We start from the raw sequence: 17,490 nt of genomic DNA on the forward strand, positions 1-17,490 counted from the left end.
TTATGAGAGGGGAACATCAGGCTAATTCAGTCGTTTGGTCCAGGGGCCAAGCGATCAAATTAGAACGGTGGGTATAGGCGGGGACCACATCAACAAGCCAATGCGGTCCCGATCAATGAAACCTGCCCGATCGAGATCTGCCGATTTCAGGCCAGATGTTGGTCAGACAGGCCCGACGTTCCCATACACGAGCAGATACGCTGCCAATTCAGTCTAAAGGACCAATATCAGCAGCTAGAGTTGACCCGTGTATGGTCACCTTAAGGCCTGATTGTATTGCAAGAGCTGGCAGCCTTCAGGAGGGACAATAGATAGCAGGTATAGACAGAAAGGCAGAGTTGGTACTGGGTTTGGGCAGGACAGTCCTTACTCTTCCATGTGGTACAGGCAAGACTGGCACAAGTTACAGGCTATAGATCAAGTGTCTCACAACAGGAATCCAGGAACAAGGCAGGCAGAGGGCTCAAGATCAGGGTCAGGTGCAACTACAATGTGGGAATTGCACTGGTGGCAGGAGGGGATTAAATAACAAATGTTTGTGCCAAACACAACACCCTTGCCATGCCGGCCTCATACCCATGTGACTGGGCGCTGATGTATTCCAGGTGCCTCCTGGCGTGGGGGTTACAGTGTCAGCAGAGACGCCAGCACCTGTGCCCCAGGCTCCCTCACATCCCCTCAGGTCCCTTGCTCCTTATCAGGGTGTTAGATTTATGTGCAGATACATTAACCCTATAATGGCCCAATAAGGGGTGCTTAGCTGTACAGTGCAGCGTTGGGTACCAGTGAATATCCCTGCAGGCACTTCCCCCCTATAATACACACAAAAAGAACACCCCCATTTGTGACCCTGTGTCAATATGGTTTACACCTTTTCTAGAAAAAAAATCTGCCTTTTGTATATAATTTCCTTTTACATCAAGCATCAAGTGTAATTTTCGCTGGCCAGGTGGCAACCCTACGTTGTCTGACTGAATCAGGGAGTCCCTTATACGCGCCTATTTATTTAATTTCCTCATCATTACGCAGTAACATTTAGTTCCTCGCCACGCCCCCGCCCACGCCCCCGCCCCTTTCTCAAATCCCATCACACGCCTGTCACTTAGCCCCGCCCACTCGAGGAAACGTCCCGCTACTTGTTACCTGCCAAGTCCAAAATTATCGTCGGAGCCCCGCCCATCCTGTGTCTGGCCACGCCTTCTCAAAACCAGCAGGCCTCGGGGATCTGCCCCACGTGTAGCTGCTAGCGACCAGCGCAGAGATGGCGGAGATCGGTAAGCGAATCTGTTTCCATAGTGCGACAGGGGGCGGAATCAGTAGCCTGTTAGTACCTTCCGATTAGTTTACCCCATTTTAGTGCGCCTGTTACTTTCCGCGCAGGTTAGCGCTACATCCTGTGGTACCTTGTGTTGCATCCGTATTGCCTGGCTTTTCTCTGCGCCCACACTGCCGAGCACACTGACCCATCCATATTCCGTCCATGTGGCCTTTATATCATTTAGTTCTGCAGCTCAGGCTTTTATTGTGTCCTGCTCAGTTGTGTGCGGAACTAAAACTCTCTTCCTCCAATCTTTTATAATTATTGCTTTTCTGTTGCCACTTTATAATATACAGGTACCATCAATATTCTGCAAACTATATCTTTACAAACGGTGCTTAGTGATGTCTTTTCTATCACCTGTGAAAGCTTGTGTATTATAATAAATAAAGTACTCCTCCCTTATATATATCCTCCCTTATATATATCCTCCCTTATATATATCCTCCCTTATATATATCCTCCCTTATATATATTAGGATGTTAGAAGTAACCTTGCACAGTTCCATGACCTGATAGGGTCAGGGAATTCCTCTGTGACTTATGTTAGCCTTATATTTTACAACAGGTAGTACATTATTCACTATATAATATACGGTTTGGTCATTTCCCTATGGGACCAAACTGTAAATTATATCCTTAAAAACAGTGCTTAGTGATGTCATCAGTTATAATCGGAGCTTAGTGATGTAATTTCTGTCACATGACTTACTAAAACTTGTATATTATAATAAATAATGTACACTGTTGTAAAATATAAGGATATTAGAAGTCACCTCAGAGTTTCGTGACCTGTATAAAAGCACTTGGCCTTCAGCCTCATGCTTATATATGGTTGTAGAACTCCTCGATGACTTGTAATATCCTTATATTTTACAATAGGCAGTACTTTATTCACTATGTAAATGGTACTCGGCTAGGTCCATGCAGCAAGACACTGCACAAGACTTTCTGCTCATGGGAGCCCCATTTAATGAGACAGTAAATCAAACAACCCCCCCAAAATAAAACCAATGATCCTGTGGTTTTATTGGAAAAATAAATTGCTGTGCATGGGTTCTTGCTTGCTTCATATATGAAATGCCAATGTGCAATTGGTTTTAATCTAAATTTTTTTAAATATTCTTTATTTTGTAACAAGTAATGGGGGTACGGTTTTAATCTAAATTTACCCTGTATGGGGCGGGCTCTGAGCACCATAAAAAACACAAAATGTGGGGTTGTGGGAGCACTCGAAGGCTAAGTAAAAAATAAGTTCAAGGGAAATGCAACTGATCTGGCCAAATTAGCTACAAACATAGAGAAGAGAGGGGGGGGATTCATCAATGTACATTCCCTGGCCCACTGTTACGAAAGTAACCTAGTACCTGTGCAAGTGCATGTATTTTTAGAAAACATGTTTATAGTTAAAGTTATAATCATAAAATTGGTAAGCCACTTGATATGCCGTAAGGAAAAAACCCTAAAAAACAAACAAAGGGAGATAAACAGGCACTTTGTAGAAAAATGATAGGTTAATTTATTAGTACCCCATTGTTTGTACCCAGAAGTGTATCTAATGCTCAACATTACAAAACCAGTTAGTTGTATAGCTGGAAAGTCATCCCCCTCATCTTAAGAGAGTGGGAATGCTCAGTTGAGCAGTCATTGAACATTTACTGTATTTGACTTCAGTTCTACCATGTGACCACTAGCAGACAGCAGATGTTATGGAGCTTGATGTAATAATGCAGTGTAATTCCAGTTTGAGTCACATGTTAAGGAATATTTCTGTTCTTAATTTTTATTTGCAGCTCTGTTCAGTGTGTCTGATAAAACCGGACTGGTAGAGTTTGCGCAGCAGCTGAGCACCCTTGGCCTCTCTTTAGTTGCCTCTGGAGGGACTGCAAAGTGTCTGCGGGATGCTGGCCTCTCTGTCAGGTAAAGAACTTATTTATCTGTTTATACTAAGTAATCTTTTTATCTCTCTACATTTAAGGGTTCTGGTACATGGGGAGATTAGTCGCCACCCAAAGGGATTGAAAAATCAAAAAACAAAAGCCAGTTTCTTGGAGGTTTTTTTTTTTTTTTTTTTACTTTACAACCCCTTTAAATTTAGTAGCCCATATTAGAGGTGAGAGGTACCCAGTAAATACTACTTGGTGATTGTTCCAGGTTAGGTAATCCATACCTACCATTTGATTGCATCTAAATATTATGTCCTGTTCCCCTTCACTGGTGAAAAAAAGTACATGTGCTCTAAAGTTCTAAAATAGTTAATATTGATATATCGCCAGTAAAAGAGAACCTCTGTAGTATACAATGTGTTTAGCAGTACATTATATTGTTATTACTTTTATACACTTTAATTTTTTGGTGTTACTGTTCCTTTAAAAGAGACGGACATATCCTGCACTGATGTGCTTTACAGAGCATAGGTACTGGCAGCCATGCTGAGTTGGGAGTGTCACGGTTATTATACAACTACAACGAAACAGTTATCCAGCCTACTTGTCATGGACTGCCATGCAGGATATTCAGTAAAATGAAGATGCTGTAGATTACTATGAGATTTTATTGAGATCCCATAAGCATTAGTTGTTCACGTTCTGACAGATGAGGACAAAGCTGCAATATTCAAATAACATTTTGTTTTCTGTTACAGGGATGTGTCTGAGATCACTGGGTTTCCCGAAATGTTGGGGGGCCGGGTGAAAACTCTGCACCCTGCAGTTCACGCAGGTGAGTTATAAAGCTAAGTGGGAAATTGCACGTGAGAATAAGTTAGGCAAGTCAAATCTTGATCACAGCTAAATTAAGTGTCTCTCAAGACTTCCAAATGTACATATAATTACTCTCTGCATTGAGTCTTTGCTGTGTTCTCCAGAGAGACAGATTTAGGACAGTTTGTGCCCTGCCTGTGGAGACACAATTCTAATGTCTGGTACTCATGTCTGTCAGAACCAAGCACAAGCACTCTATCCACTGTGCTCAAGCAATGGACCCTTCACACTCAAAATGCAAGTCTTTGTATAGACAACTTTATAAAGCTTTTGTTATTGGAGACCCAGATTAGGTCCCATATGATCTTCACTACACAGAAATGTTTTGGAACTGGTTATGCACCTTACAATAACTACAGTTATGTACTGTATAAATGAAATATATAATAATGAAATACATTTTTATACACATTCTTCTTGATGCTTTGTTCATAAACTTTATATCATTTTACATAAAAAGAATAAACGGAATATCTTTGGCTTTACATTTTGAAAACTGGTTTGGCAGAGCCATTACCCAGGCTGACAGCCATATCTGACCAAGGCAGTTTCTTAACTCTATTTGGTACAAGTATAGTTTTGAACTCAAGTTAATATTCCTAATGTAAAGTATGCTCACTATGTGTCAGCTGCCTACCAAGTCCCTGTTAGATTATGAAAAATTTTTTTGGTAATGTGCAGCCATTATTAACATAGTTATTGTCTCTTACAGACTGCAAAATTGGGTAGGTGCCATAACTCCCATGTAGTAAAATCCCAACTTGTTTGCTTCTTTTACCAGGGATCCTGGCACGAAGCAGCCCTGAAGATCAAGCTGATCTAAACAAATTGGGCTTCAGCTATGTAAGGTAGGTCACTGTGTGAGATAAAGAATGCATAGTTGAATATCCATGTGGGTATCCCAGGACTGGTGAGCTAGAGTTGTAGGGTTTAAAATAGCTTTTACACCAAATTCAAAGATTAACTCCCCCCTTCAACTGGAGGCTATGGCAGACACGATCAAGTGATATGAATGGTTGGAAGGAGTAACTTGATTGGCAGCGATACAGATTGTGGGCCTTAGGGTTGGAAAAGGGGATGCTTGGACAAGATTTAAAATGTGTTCCTGCAGGCATGTGAATAGACTACTGGAGATGGGCTCATCTGTTGGGTGGATGTAATAGCAGAGCCAATATAAAGCATAACATAACAGTTAATCTGCTCAGTACATGGGCGCCCAATTCAATGTTATTTTGTCCTATATATTCTGTATAATTTTAGACCTTTCCTTAGTGCTCTTGTGTTCCCCTTGCAGAGTTGTAGTGTGTAACCTGTACCCATTTGTGAAGACTGTGTCTGCAGCTGGCGTTACAGTGGAGGAAGCAGTGGAACAAATTGATATTGGTAAAAATGAACTTTTATTGGGTTTTTAACAATTCTCTAATTGTGTTCCAAATAACACATAACAATTCTGGCACAGGGCCAGCCAGAATTGACATATATAATATATAGCACCATGATTAAAACATCAATGTTAGTGTAATTGAAAGGTTTTCTCAGCAACTGTGGTGAAAATATATATATTTTATAATTAGGCTTTGGCCCCCATAGCAGGTGAGTTTTTTTGTCTTTATATTTCCTGTTAAGTTATTCTCAAAGGCATCAAAGATAGGAATAATGTTCACTGGAAAGGATGTAACAAAGTACATTGCTGTTTTTACATGGTGTACAGCTCCTCACTGTGCCTCTATGTCCCTGTCCCCAGCACCACTTGGTCTGGGGGTGGGCAACTGCAGAAGTCAGCTGTACTGTCCCCCACTGTTTGTGCACAATGGTAATTTGATATAAGTGCTTCCATCTTTGTTTTTTAAGGGTAGAAGCTTTAACAAGAAAGAAACCTCTTATTTGCTCTTGTCTTCTTAAATAATCATATTTGCTCCTTTGTATGGAAACATAGGCCAGTAAGTTTAAAAAGTGAGGGAGTGTACAAACTCACATATTGTTGCTCTTTTAAAATCAAAGGGGAATTCACTGCCAAACACAAGAGCCATGAGAACCAAGGACTCTTGCAGTATCTTGCGCACTTGTCCTTGGGCAGATAGTGTATGGCTTTCCCTATTTTTGTTTAATATGTTGAAATGAGCAGTTTTTACATTGTGACTACTTGCATTTAACAACCTGTTGTTGTTACAATATTGTTTAGAAACTGCGCTCAAGGTCAGCTTCATTATTTAAATACTTCCACCCTAGCGTTTGTGCCTGTACACCAGTAACTGTCAGCCTTCTGTGTCTGCATGAGATAATCTGAAGGCCACCAGCGTTAAGTAGTTTCGTGAATTCCTCATATAAAAAAAAGTAATATAAAATAGTCTATACTCTAGATACTCATTCATCTAAAATAAATCCTATTATACTTCCTGTTACAGAACTTGCATTTTAGGTTACATTAGCCAATAAATGGTTGGAGGCGTGGCTTCTACTGTCTTAGTTCCACCAGGTCTGTGGGCTTCAGGGGAAGTGCCTACCTCCTTGCTTTAAAGATGGCTATTGAGCTGTTTCAGACTTATTGCGATGCTTATCTCCTGCTGTTTGGTGGCTCTATGTGGGAATGGGTCCTTAACTTACTTGCAGTGTGCTGTTCATGCGATGTGTTGATTGGGATGCAGTTTTCCTAATAAGCCTTTAATATGAGCTCTTAGTTCCACTGAATGGTTGTCTACCAGATGTGGCAGCTGGCAGATAGTACCCATGCCATGTTCTCAATTTTTTTTATACTTGCCAGGTATATAAGCTCCCTACTTGCTATATTCTTAGTACATGTTTATGTTTTTGCATATGTGATACATTATATTTTATTTTTCAGTAAATTTAATGGCAGTGTCAGCACACTACATGTTTCGGGCAGAGCCCTTTCTCAACTGTCAAAACAAGTGCCCTAAACATGTAGTGTGCTGACACTGCCATTAAATTTACTGCAGTTTTCAAATGCTGCCTTGAGCTGTTTGATTCCTTTTTGCGTTTTGATCTTATGATATACTGTTGGGGTGGCTTACAGACACCTGGAATCTGCAGCTGTATACTTCTGATTATTTGTGCTGAACTATAACCCAAAAATTATATTTATTTTGCAACCTTAATACTTTCGGGCACTTTTGTGTTGAATCGTTGTTTTATATGTAATTTACTGTTTTGTTGGGGGTTTACATAAACTGATGTCTTTCTTTGTGGATGTACATATATAATGCTGTATTATTAGGCAGCAGTAATAAACATTAGAATAAACCGGACACATTTGTACAATAATTGTTTGCACTGTTTTTAGTGATATATACCTGTTAACTATCACTTCCCATGCACCTATGATCTCTAGCCATCCATTGTTAGCTCTGTAACCCTTTGCACTGCTTATTGGCTGTCTGTCTGTGCTTAGGGCTACCAGCAGAACCCTCTGTCCAGTCCTGTTTAAAGGACAATGAAAGGTTAATATAAATGAAAAGTAAGTCTAAAGGCATTCTTTTTAAGTACTTACTGCATATCTAAATTCCCAGATCCCTGCTTGCTTCTCTGAGATATGGTGCTGGCAGCCTACAGCAGTGAAGACTACAGTAACATCATTGAAATCTCTCTATCCTTCCTGTAGGCTGCCAGCGGCAGCCTTCCTATTCTCTGAGCATGTGTATAACTTGATCCTGTCTGCTGTACTGAGCTACACATACCCACCAGCCAATCAGAAGCGGATCTGGCAGAGAGGAGGGGGGGAGGGAATAAAACACATGTGCAGTATGAAGCAAGGAGGGAAAGGAAGGGAGAATACCTTTTTAGAGATGGCTGCCTGTTCTAGAAAATGTGAAGTAAGTGTGACTGAGTAAATATTTGATTAGGTGAGCCAAAAGTGTGGCGTTTTTACTAAACAATAGGAGGACTATTGGGCAGTATGCTTTTTAAATTTTGACTTGCATTCTCCTTTAAGTGTAATATTGTTGGCTTCTAGTGCCATACATAACAGAACCAAGTTTTGGTTTGCAGGGATGACTTGTTCCCACCTGATAAATATTTTCCATGTACAAACTCCCTTAAGTGATAACATTCTGGCATTTTAGTTCAGAATTCGATCTTTGATTAATATAGACAAACCTTTCTTTTAACTGTAGGTGGTGTCACACTGTTACGTGCTGCTGCAAAGAACCATGCCCGTGTCACTGTTCTGTGCGACCCTAGTGACTACAAGAGCATCGCAGAGGAGATGGGGAAATCGGATAAGAAGGACACCACTCCAGAGAGACGATGTCAGCTGGCCCTTAAGGTGTGTCCACGTAGGTTTTAAGAAAGTCGTGTTCTACCCCAAAAATGCAGGTGGTGATCTTGATACAGTGTATAAACTGATCTTTAATTGTGTCTAAAGCTGCTTTTTCTCAAACGCTTCTCTGCCCTTGAGTATAATATGTAGCAAATGAATGAGTATTGTTTGTGTTTGTAAGTGTAACATCTGTATCCTTTGTAGGCATTTACCCACACTGCACAGTACGATGACGCCATCTCTGATTATTTTCGGAAGCAGTACAGTAAGGGCACTTCTCAGCTTCCTCTGCGCTATGGAATTAACCCCCATCAGGTTCCTGCTCAGATTTATACCCGTGGTCCACAGCTTCCCCTCACAGGTGAGTGATTGGGTGAGGTCCAGGATAGCTATGATTGACAGGATTATTTTTTTGTAATATGTCCTATATGAACCTAACATTTTTATTCTGTAACTGACTGCTTCAGCAGGTACCAATTTCCTTGCCCCAGTATCTGAAGTAAAAACGTGCCCTGCCACTTCCTTCAGTTTTCAATAGAATCTAAAATATGATACCTAAAAACAGCCGCTAACTATTGCCTGATGGATAAAGGGTAACCACAGCCACTTGCAAATGGTCGCCCTATACTTTGAAACTCCACTTACAGCTACCTAATGCATTTGTGACAGACCCCAGTAACTGTATCAGAGAGAGAGCTGTGTCTCGCTCTGCATTAAGGTGACATGTACATTAGTTCACTTCTCATAGAACTCCACTGTTATTTGCAAGTCAACAGACAGTAGTGGGTACAGCAATCTGATGTACTTACAGGTATAGATAATCCATAATATACAGATGGTCCTTTGCAAGAAATTAGTGGCATAATGTAAAAGATATAAAACACAGAGGTAACAATTATCAAAAACTTATAAGATTTCTGCAGTCATATGTATACAATTGCTTGTATGAGAACCTATATGATATTTGTGACCTTCAAATATTTTATTTGCTACATTCCACAAGGTCCAGGAGCACAGAAACCAGCCATGCTATAATAAATGAATACCACCCTTCTTTAACTCTTTTCTTGCAGTGCTGAATGGCTCTCCTGGGTTCATTAACTTGTGTGATGCTCTAAATGCATGGCAGCTTGTTAGAGAATTGAAAAATGCACTGGGACTACCGGCTGCCACATCCTTCAAACATGTCAGCCCAGCAGGTACAGTAAAATCTAAACATGGGACCTAACTGCTTGATTAGTAGTATTCAATCATAACTTAGGGAAGCAGAACAGCAAATGTATGTATTCAGCTGACACTGACCGAAGACACTTATAACCATATGCACTGTTAGTACCAAGTAATCTTTCAAGTTTGGTGTGGTTATTTGCATCTGCATTCAGGGAAACTTGTTATAACTAATGTGCACCAAGGGTGTAGCTAATTGCAACATTAATCAAATCCAAAGGACTAATGTAATAAAGTCTGCAGAAAGTCTAACAACCAAGCAGCAGGTAGAATGACCTGGCACAGTATGTTGTGGTAATTTTCTCCTTTCTTTGGGTCAAACTGAAATTTCCCCCTTTGCCAGTTGCAGAAAGGAGCCAGTTGCTTTGCAATTACATTTCTCAGACCAGTCACTTAAACAAGCATACATAAAGCCAGGATTTGCTGCATTCATTTGTGTACGTATGCAGAGTACAAAAAAACTGTCCCTGGATGCTCACAACCCATATTAAATGATTTGCAGATTTCCTGTCATACAGAGCCGTCAACATTACAGCAACATGATATGTGCCCTGTTAGTCTTACCAGTGCCTAAAGTATTAGGAGATATGTACATATGTACAGACTTATGCAGATTATATTAGATTAGTATTAAAAAAACTGTCCTCTGGTGCAAATTGGCCTTGTGCTTGATCTGTCAAGTGAAAAATTTTAACCCTGGTGAACACAGTGACAGATATTTGTCCTACAGGTGCCGCTGTCGGGGTGCCCCTGACGGAGGAAGAAGCTCAAGTCTGTATGGTCCAAGATCTCTTCCCAACACTTACACCTTTAGCCACTGCATATGCTCGAGCCAGAGGTAACACATTGGAATTGGGGTTCTTGCATTTTGCACAAAGCTCTTCATGCCACCAGTATATCTCTAAGTTTGCTTTGTGTACCCAGGGGCAGATAGAATGTCCTCTTTTGGTGACTTCATCGCTGTCTCTGATGTGTGTGATGTCGCCACAGCAAAAATCATCTCACGGGAGGTAAGAGAAGAGCATTTTTCATATGCAATAAAAAAAATACTTATGGAGGTAACACTCTAGGCACTGACATTAAAGTGCTTGTATGAAGTGATGTGCCAACTCTTATATTGTACAGCTGTAAGATTTTGCTCCCATCCGTCATTGGTTTTCTTTTAACTGCTAATAACATTTAACTGTAACAACCTGTTTTGGTCACAAGAGGGCAGCACTAGTACAGGAGACGTTTACAAAGCCCTTACATACTGTAGTAATTGTACAGAAGCATTATATTGTAACAGTTCATGTAAACCAGTGAACCCCAACCAGTGGCTCATGAGTAACATGTTGCTCACAACCCCCTTTGATGGTGCTCCCAGTGGCCTCACAGTAGGTGTCCATTTTTAAATTTCTGGCTTGGGGGAAAGTTTTGGAAGCACAAAGACACCGTTTTACTCCAAGTAGAGCCTCCTACAGGCCACATGGGGCTACCATATAGCCAATTACAGTCTTTATTTGGCATCCCCAAAGAACTTTTTTCCTTTTTTGTGTGGCTCACCAACACTTTTTACATCTGCATGTGGCTCATGAATAAAAAAGGTTACTAACTATGGCTATTCCTAATATTGCCAGAATACATCCTACAGTATATTCTGACATGTTATAAATGATTAAAGCATGCTGGCAGTGTAGTCCACCAACAGAAGGGATGGATTCTTTTTGGAATACTACTCAATAAAACTTTCTTGAGCTTTCTAAGGCCATAATCTGTTAATTTATCAAATAAATGGTATTGCTTACTCTATATTCTCTCCAAGATCAGTGGTCCTTATATTCCCTAAATACCTAAACAACTGCATTAGTCCTTCCAGTGTTCAGCTGCAGTGTAATAACCCACACCAAGCTGTTCAGTAATATCCTCATGTTGGGCAAAATGGCTGACTGGTAGGTAGGATTTTCATGGGCCACCTATTTTGTTTAGAAAAATGGTTGAGATTTATGAAAGGGGTAATATCAGCCTTAAACATAAATTCAACAGCCCATGTAATAACTAAAAGGCCCCTGCTGCTAATAACAGAGCTAATATGTTGTGGTTTAAAGCAAAACTTAAATCTCATTGATATCTTCTTGAAACGTTTCTGTGTTAAACAGATACAGCTGTATAATTTTCCACATCCATTTTAAAATGTGTATTGCAGGGGTTTGTTGATTTCCAACCATTAATATTTATGAATAAATTGTCATTTAGCCCTATTTAGCAACTGACTTGTTTTTAATTCATAATAACAAAAAGTAGCTCAACCACTTGAGTGGTGCATTGATTTCACTGCAACAATAATTTTAAGGCATAAGGCACATGGGATATATAACCCCCCCCCCCCCATCCCAAAATACTTTTTTACTTTGAAGTAGAACTTGTCATAGGTTCAGTTTGGGCATGAATAAAGTGCTCATGGATGGGCTGTACAGCACAGTCCCCATCCCACTATGGCAGAATTCTTTGCACTTTTTTAATTCATTTTCCCTTTTAACTTATAGAAGAGTAACAGATGTATAAAACCATGGTCAATAACAATTACTCTCCTGTAGTTCCATGGATACCCAAAGTAGTAAATAAGCACTGACCCTCAAATTATACCCTATGTGATCTCAAAGAAGAGCCATCCCCACAGCACCATCTCTTTTTGGCTACCTTAAGGCTCCTATTTCTATAAGAAATAAATATTGAAGACCAATTGAAAAGTTGCTTAGAATAGGCAATTCTATAACATACTAAAAGTTAACTTTTTTTAATTTATATTTTTTTCTATTTTAAAGGAACAGTTCAGTTTAAAAATGAAACAGAGTAAATTGAGTTAGAGAGCTGCAAAAAAGGAAGTAGTGTTGTGGCTGTTATGTTAGGCATCTGTTCACTATAGCCTTTATAAATTACATTTTTGCCTAACTATATTGAAAACATTTATTTGGCACAGCCTATCTATTTACCTAGTTTCATTTTTACATTGAACTATTCCTTTATCAAATAAAGCTTGATACAATAACATGAACAGTAAAGAAGGGATAGAGAAAAGAAAAGTAAGAAGAAAGGAGAGTTATTAGTTTATTTAAGCTTAACTTGTAAACAAGGCAAACTAACTAAAACCATAGAAAGTTCACTTAAAGGTGAAACACCCCTTTAAAACCCTTGTGTGCAGAAACCATAAGGAATGCACTGCAGCCATGTAGACTAACACTAATACTAATACTATTCCTATATAGTTTAGGCAATGAAATACAAGCTATTGCTACTTAACGAAAACTCTGCTGCCGTTTCACATGTTCTCAGGTATCAGATGGTATTGTGGCTCCTGGGTATGAGGATGAAGCTCTCAAAATCCTTTCTAAGAAGAAGAACGGAAGTTACTGTGTCCTGCAGGTGAAGTTTCAGTTACACCTAAAAATGAATATGACTAGAAATGCCATATACATATACAAATATATTTAACTTATTGCACCAAACTAAAGCTTTATAACCTTTATAATAGTAATGATTCAGGTCTTCAGAGCTATCACAGAAGCTCCCCAGCTTGGATTCTTTAAGGCTATTGCCCCACCGAGAGATTAGTCACCTGCGATAAATCTCTGCTACCAAGGGCGACTAATCTCTCCAAAATGCCTTTCCATCGGCAACCAGCATACACGTTGCTTCATTTTTCCAAAGTTGCGTGAAGATTCCTCCTGCAGGCGACTTCAGAAAACGAATTAGTAAAGGAAATACAACTAGCTATAAGGAACAATTAATATAAGCAGCTTCTTTAAATTCACTAGATGGACCCTTCGTATGAGCCCAGTGACATTGAAATTCGGAGCATCTTTGGCCTGCAGCTTGAGCAGAAGAGAAATGATGCAGTGATAGACCGCAATTTGTACAACAACGTTGTAACCAACAACAAAGAGGTTTGAAATTAATGAATGAACTGGGCTGCGTGAGCACTTGCTGTGTAGCAAATACACATTTATATACTGTGTGTCTGTGTTATTGACATCAGCTTTGTTTTGTCTGTTTCAGATCCCAGAGTCTGCTGTCAGAGACCTCATAGTGGCCACAATAGCTCTGAAGTATACACAGTCTAATTCTGTCTGCTATGCTAAAGATGGGCAGGTAACATTCACATTTTATACTTAAGATCAGACAGATCCAGAATTATATGATTGATTATGATTACCTCAAAACCTAAATTTGATTTTAAAAAAGTCCCAATGTCCTCTCATTGGACTGCTGAATATTACTGTGTCATTGTTTGTGTAGAGCCATTCCATAGATTTCATATTGTGTTAAGATCCGTTTCCAAATCCTAAAGAGTTAAACACAATATTTAGAAATGCTAAGGGTGAAGACACACTGAGCTAACAGTAGCAGCTACTTTTTCATGGCTACTAAACCCTAGAAGATACCCTGCCATAGACAGTAATGAGAATTGCCTCTGCTAAAACACACGTAGAGACAATAATCAGTAAATGATCAGTATTGTCTATTTTTTGTTTTAGCAGAGGCAATTCTCAGTATTCTAAATGGCAGGGTATCTTCTGGTGATTAGTAGTTGTGACAAGAAGCTGCTGCTAAGTAGCTCTGTGTCTCTCTACCCTAACGGTGCACAAAGCAGCCAGATTATGAATATAGGCAGAATATGATAAATGGAGGGAGGGTGGGGCCTAGGGTTAAGCAGGGGATGTTGTAGTTAAAGGGATGTGGTGCCCTTTGTGTATGGCTTCCATATCTGTGATTCCTGTTAGCAGCTCAGTGCTTCAACCAAAAAATATTTGTGCTCCTTTAAAATGTTTGATATAAATCAAGCCTAGGATTTCTGATGCTTAATTCTGAGTTTACCCTCAAACAAAGCACTGAATAAAACTCTTATGAGTGATACAATAATAGCATGTTCTGCAGTAGCATTGTTCTTGGTGAATAACATGTATCCCTGGCTCTTTCCTCTCAATGACAGGTGATTGGTATGGGTGCGGGACAGCAATCCCGTATCCACTGTACCAGACTAGCAGGGGACAAAGCTGATAACTGGTGGCTGCGGCATCACCCACGTGTCCTTGGCATGAAGTTCAAAGCTGGGGTGAAGAGGGCCGATATCTCAAATGCTATTGATCAGTATGTGAGCGGCACCTTGGGAGAGGTAAGTGGGGACCGAATCTAAGGTCTGCATTATAATTTTTTTGATGGCTTATTTTGTATTTATATATTTAAAGTTTATATTATAATTATTTCTGCAGTGAATTGAACAGTTTTTTTTTTTGGTTTGATTTGCCACCTCAGGAAGATCTGCCACAGTGGCAAGCCCTGTATGATCAGCCTCCAGAGCAGCTGACATTGGCAGAGAAAAAGGATTGGATCTCTAAACTCAGTGGAGTTTCCTTGAGTTCAGACGCCTTCTTTCCATTCAAGGATAACTTGGAGCGAGCAAAGAAGGTGAGGTCAATGACGCTGGGCTGCTCTGCTAGAAGTTGGAACTTGGCCTGAGGCTAACATTGCATAATTTAGGGTTGCTACATTGCTTTGTGTAAAGAAACCTGCATTGTCTGCCATGAAATGACGAAGTTTTGTAACCTGCCACATCTGGTTCTTAATTTGCAAATTTTTTTTCTTAGATTTAACCCAGTGACCACACTTTTTCATAAGTTATTCCAAACAGAGAGGCAAAATCTCTTCTGTGGGAGACAAGACACAGCAAATTGAAACACATGATGCTACCCCCTCCTAGGCACTGCACTAGGCTTTTCTATTAGTCTAGATTCTTTTATGAAGTAGGCTGGAGCTGGCAGTAGCCAGGAATCTCTGTCCTGTTCAGTTTGGTATTTGGCCAGGATTCTGCCTTTTTTGGCAGGATTTGTCCGAATCCACAGTCCTGGCCAAACCAAATCCGACTCCTAAAAATCATATGACTTTTTGTCATGTTAACACGGAAGTGGAAAATTAGTGTGTGGCAACATTTAACCCTTCCAAATCCTAATTAGCATATGCTAATTAGGATTCGGTTCGGTATTTGGCTGAATCTCTTACAGTTTCTTGGGTTCGGCCGAACCCCCGAATCCATTGTATTTGCATCCCTACTCCCTACATTAAGTTTGATGTCCTTTCTATAATAGAAGATGAAACATGCTGCAGAAACCAGTCACTAGCATGAAGCTCTTCCCCCCTTTAGTATAGGAAGCCAATGATAGAAATATATTCTGTGCATGCTTGATTTCCATGGGAGCAAAAGGCAGCAAGCATACGCAGTAGACAGCTCTTTGACCAACTTCCTATTCAAAGAAGGAAGGCTCTGTATACTAAATGGGTGGAGCTTCTAGCTAGACAAAGACACCAGACTCCGTGTATGGAGAAAGGTCATGTTGTGGGCTGTTTTTTTAGGGGTTTTAAAATATATGGTTTACTTATACTTCTTCCTGTAACAGTTAGAGCTGCATTATTTCCTGTTAGGTGATCTGAGGGAGCACACTATTTAGTGATGGGCTGTGTGCTCCCTCCGATAGGTGGGTCAAGGGAAAGGATGCAAAGGGGCAATATTTACTGATATATATATTTTCCAGTTTGGCGAGATAGAAGTGACCTATTAAAGTATTTGTTGCTTAAGTATTCATTCTGGGGGTAAAGTTTTCCTTTAACACATTCCTATTTGTTATGTTGATTATTGTCGGTTTCCAAAATGGACTATTTGCCCCGTGTCTTAGAACTACACCAAAGATGTGCTCAGTGTCTACTAGTCTGTGAGTAGCATTGTGTTGCTTGGGGATGCACTAAAGCTGGTTGGTCTGTGTGAAGGCAGCTTAAATGGGTAGATAAAATGAGTATAAACTTTTATTACATTAAAGTAGTTGACACAACTTTTGAATTGATATTAGTAGTTAAAATCAAAAGTAACTAATGATAAACCACAATCTCCTTTATACCTATTCACATATTATTATTATTATTATTAACATTTATAAAGCGCCAACATATTCCGCATCGCTGTACAATAAGTACCACGATAAACATCAAACCAGGGCCTGGTTGTTTGTGTCAGTGACCCTTGCAACTAAACTACAGTTTAAATTCCAGATTGTCTGCAAATGAAAAAGTTAGGTTATTCAATAGCCATATTAAAGGGCAGTGTTTGTATCATAGAAAAAACCCCAAAATGCTTTGAGTAATCTCCCTCTGTGATTGCCTGGGTATGCACGGAAAGACAGCACTGTATCCACATTTGTTATGACTGTTAAAAGGCTTATCTCTAAATTAATATGCACCTTTAACTGTATAACAATTGACTGTAAACATGATTGTTACCAATCATTAGTAGCAGGCACTGTGGCAGTAAAAAAGGAACCTATATGTTTTATTTAAAATATATATATTAAAGCAAAAACTTTTATAATGTAATTTGTAGGCAATAAACCTGCACTGGTTAGCAATTGCTAATGGAATTCTTTCTCTCCTCAGAGTGGGGTTCAGTTCATTGCTGCTCCATCTGGTTCTTCTGCAGATAAGATTGTGATCGATGCCTGCAATGAGCTGGGTATAGTGCTAGCACACACAAACCTCCGGCTCTTCCACCACTGACATTCCTGCTGTCGTTCATGTTGTGCTCATGCAGTAAAATATGGATGGTTCCTATTAAAAGCTTTTGCACATCCATCTGTGTTTCTCTGGTGTCTTGATTCCTTAACATTTGTGTATAGTATTATTATTATTAGTTCTGCTGATCCATCAGCAGTTAATCATTTGCAAGATGGGGGTTCTGGCAGCAGTAGTTTACTCAAGGCAAAGGCAACCTCAGGGATTCTATCACATGGCACATTAACATGTATAAAGTAATCTCCCAGCGTGCCACAGCCCTTAAGGGAAAACCAAAATCCAAACACTTGTGCCCAATCGGATTTAAATGTTGA

At 39.8% G+C, this 17,490-nt stretch overlaps 1 protein-coding gene across 1 annotated transcript; it reads left to right on the top strand.

Annotated features, from left to right (window-relative positions):
* Positions 1-1,216: 1,216 nt before the first annotated feature.
* atic (5-aminoimidazole-4-carboxamide ribonucleotide formyltransferase/IMP cyclohydrolase) lies at positions 1,217-17,236 on the top strand. The gene is given in 16 exon segments (NM_001005460.1): positions 1,217-1,274; positions 3,112-3,238; positions 3,963-4,039; positions 4,862-4,928; positions 5,375-5,463; positions 8,211-8,362; positions 8,561-8,717; positions 9,430-9,555; positions 10,314-10,421; positions 10,508-10,593; positions 12,896-12,985; positions 13,378-13,506; positions 13,619-13,711; positions 14,553-14,735; positions 14,876-15,028; positions 17,042-17,236. Coding segments are annotated over 16 exon segments (1,770 nt in total). The 5' UTR covers positions 1,217-1,261; the 3' UTR covers positions 17,162-17,236.
* The last annotated feature ends 254 nt before the right edge of the window (positions 17,237-17,490 follow it).

Source organism: Xenopus tropicalis, chromosome 9 (genome assembly GCF_000004195.4).
Source record: "Xenopus tropicalis strain Nigerian chromosome 9, UCB_Xtro_10.0, whole genome shotgun sequence".
Classification (NCBI taxonomy): domain Eukaryota; kingdom Metazoa; phylum Chordata; class Amphibia; order Anura; family Pipidae; genus Xenopus; species Xenopus tropicalis.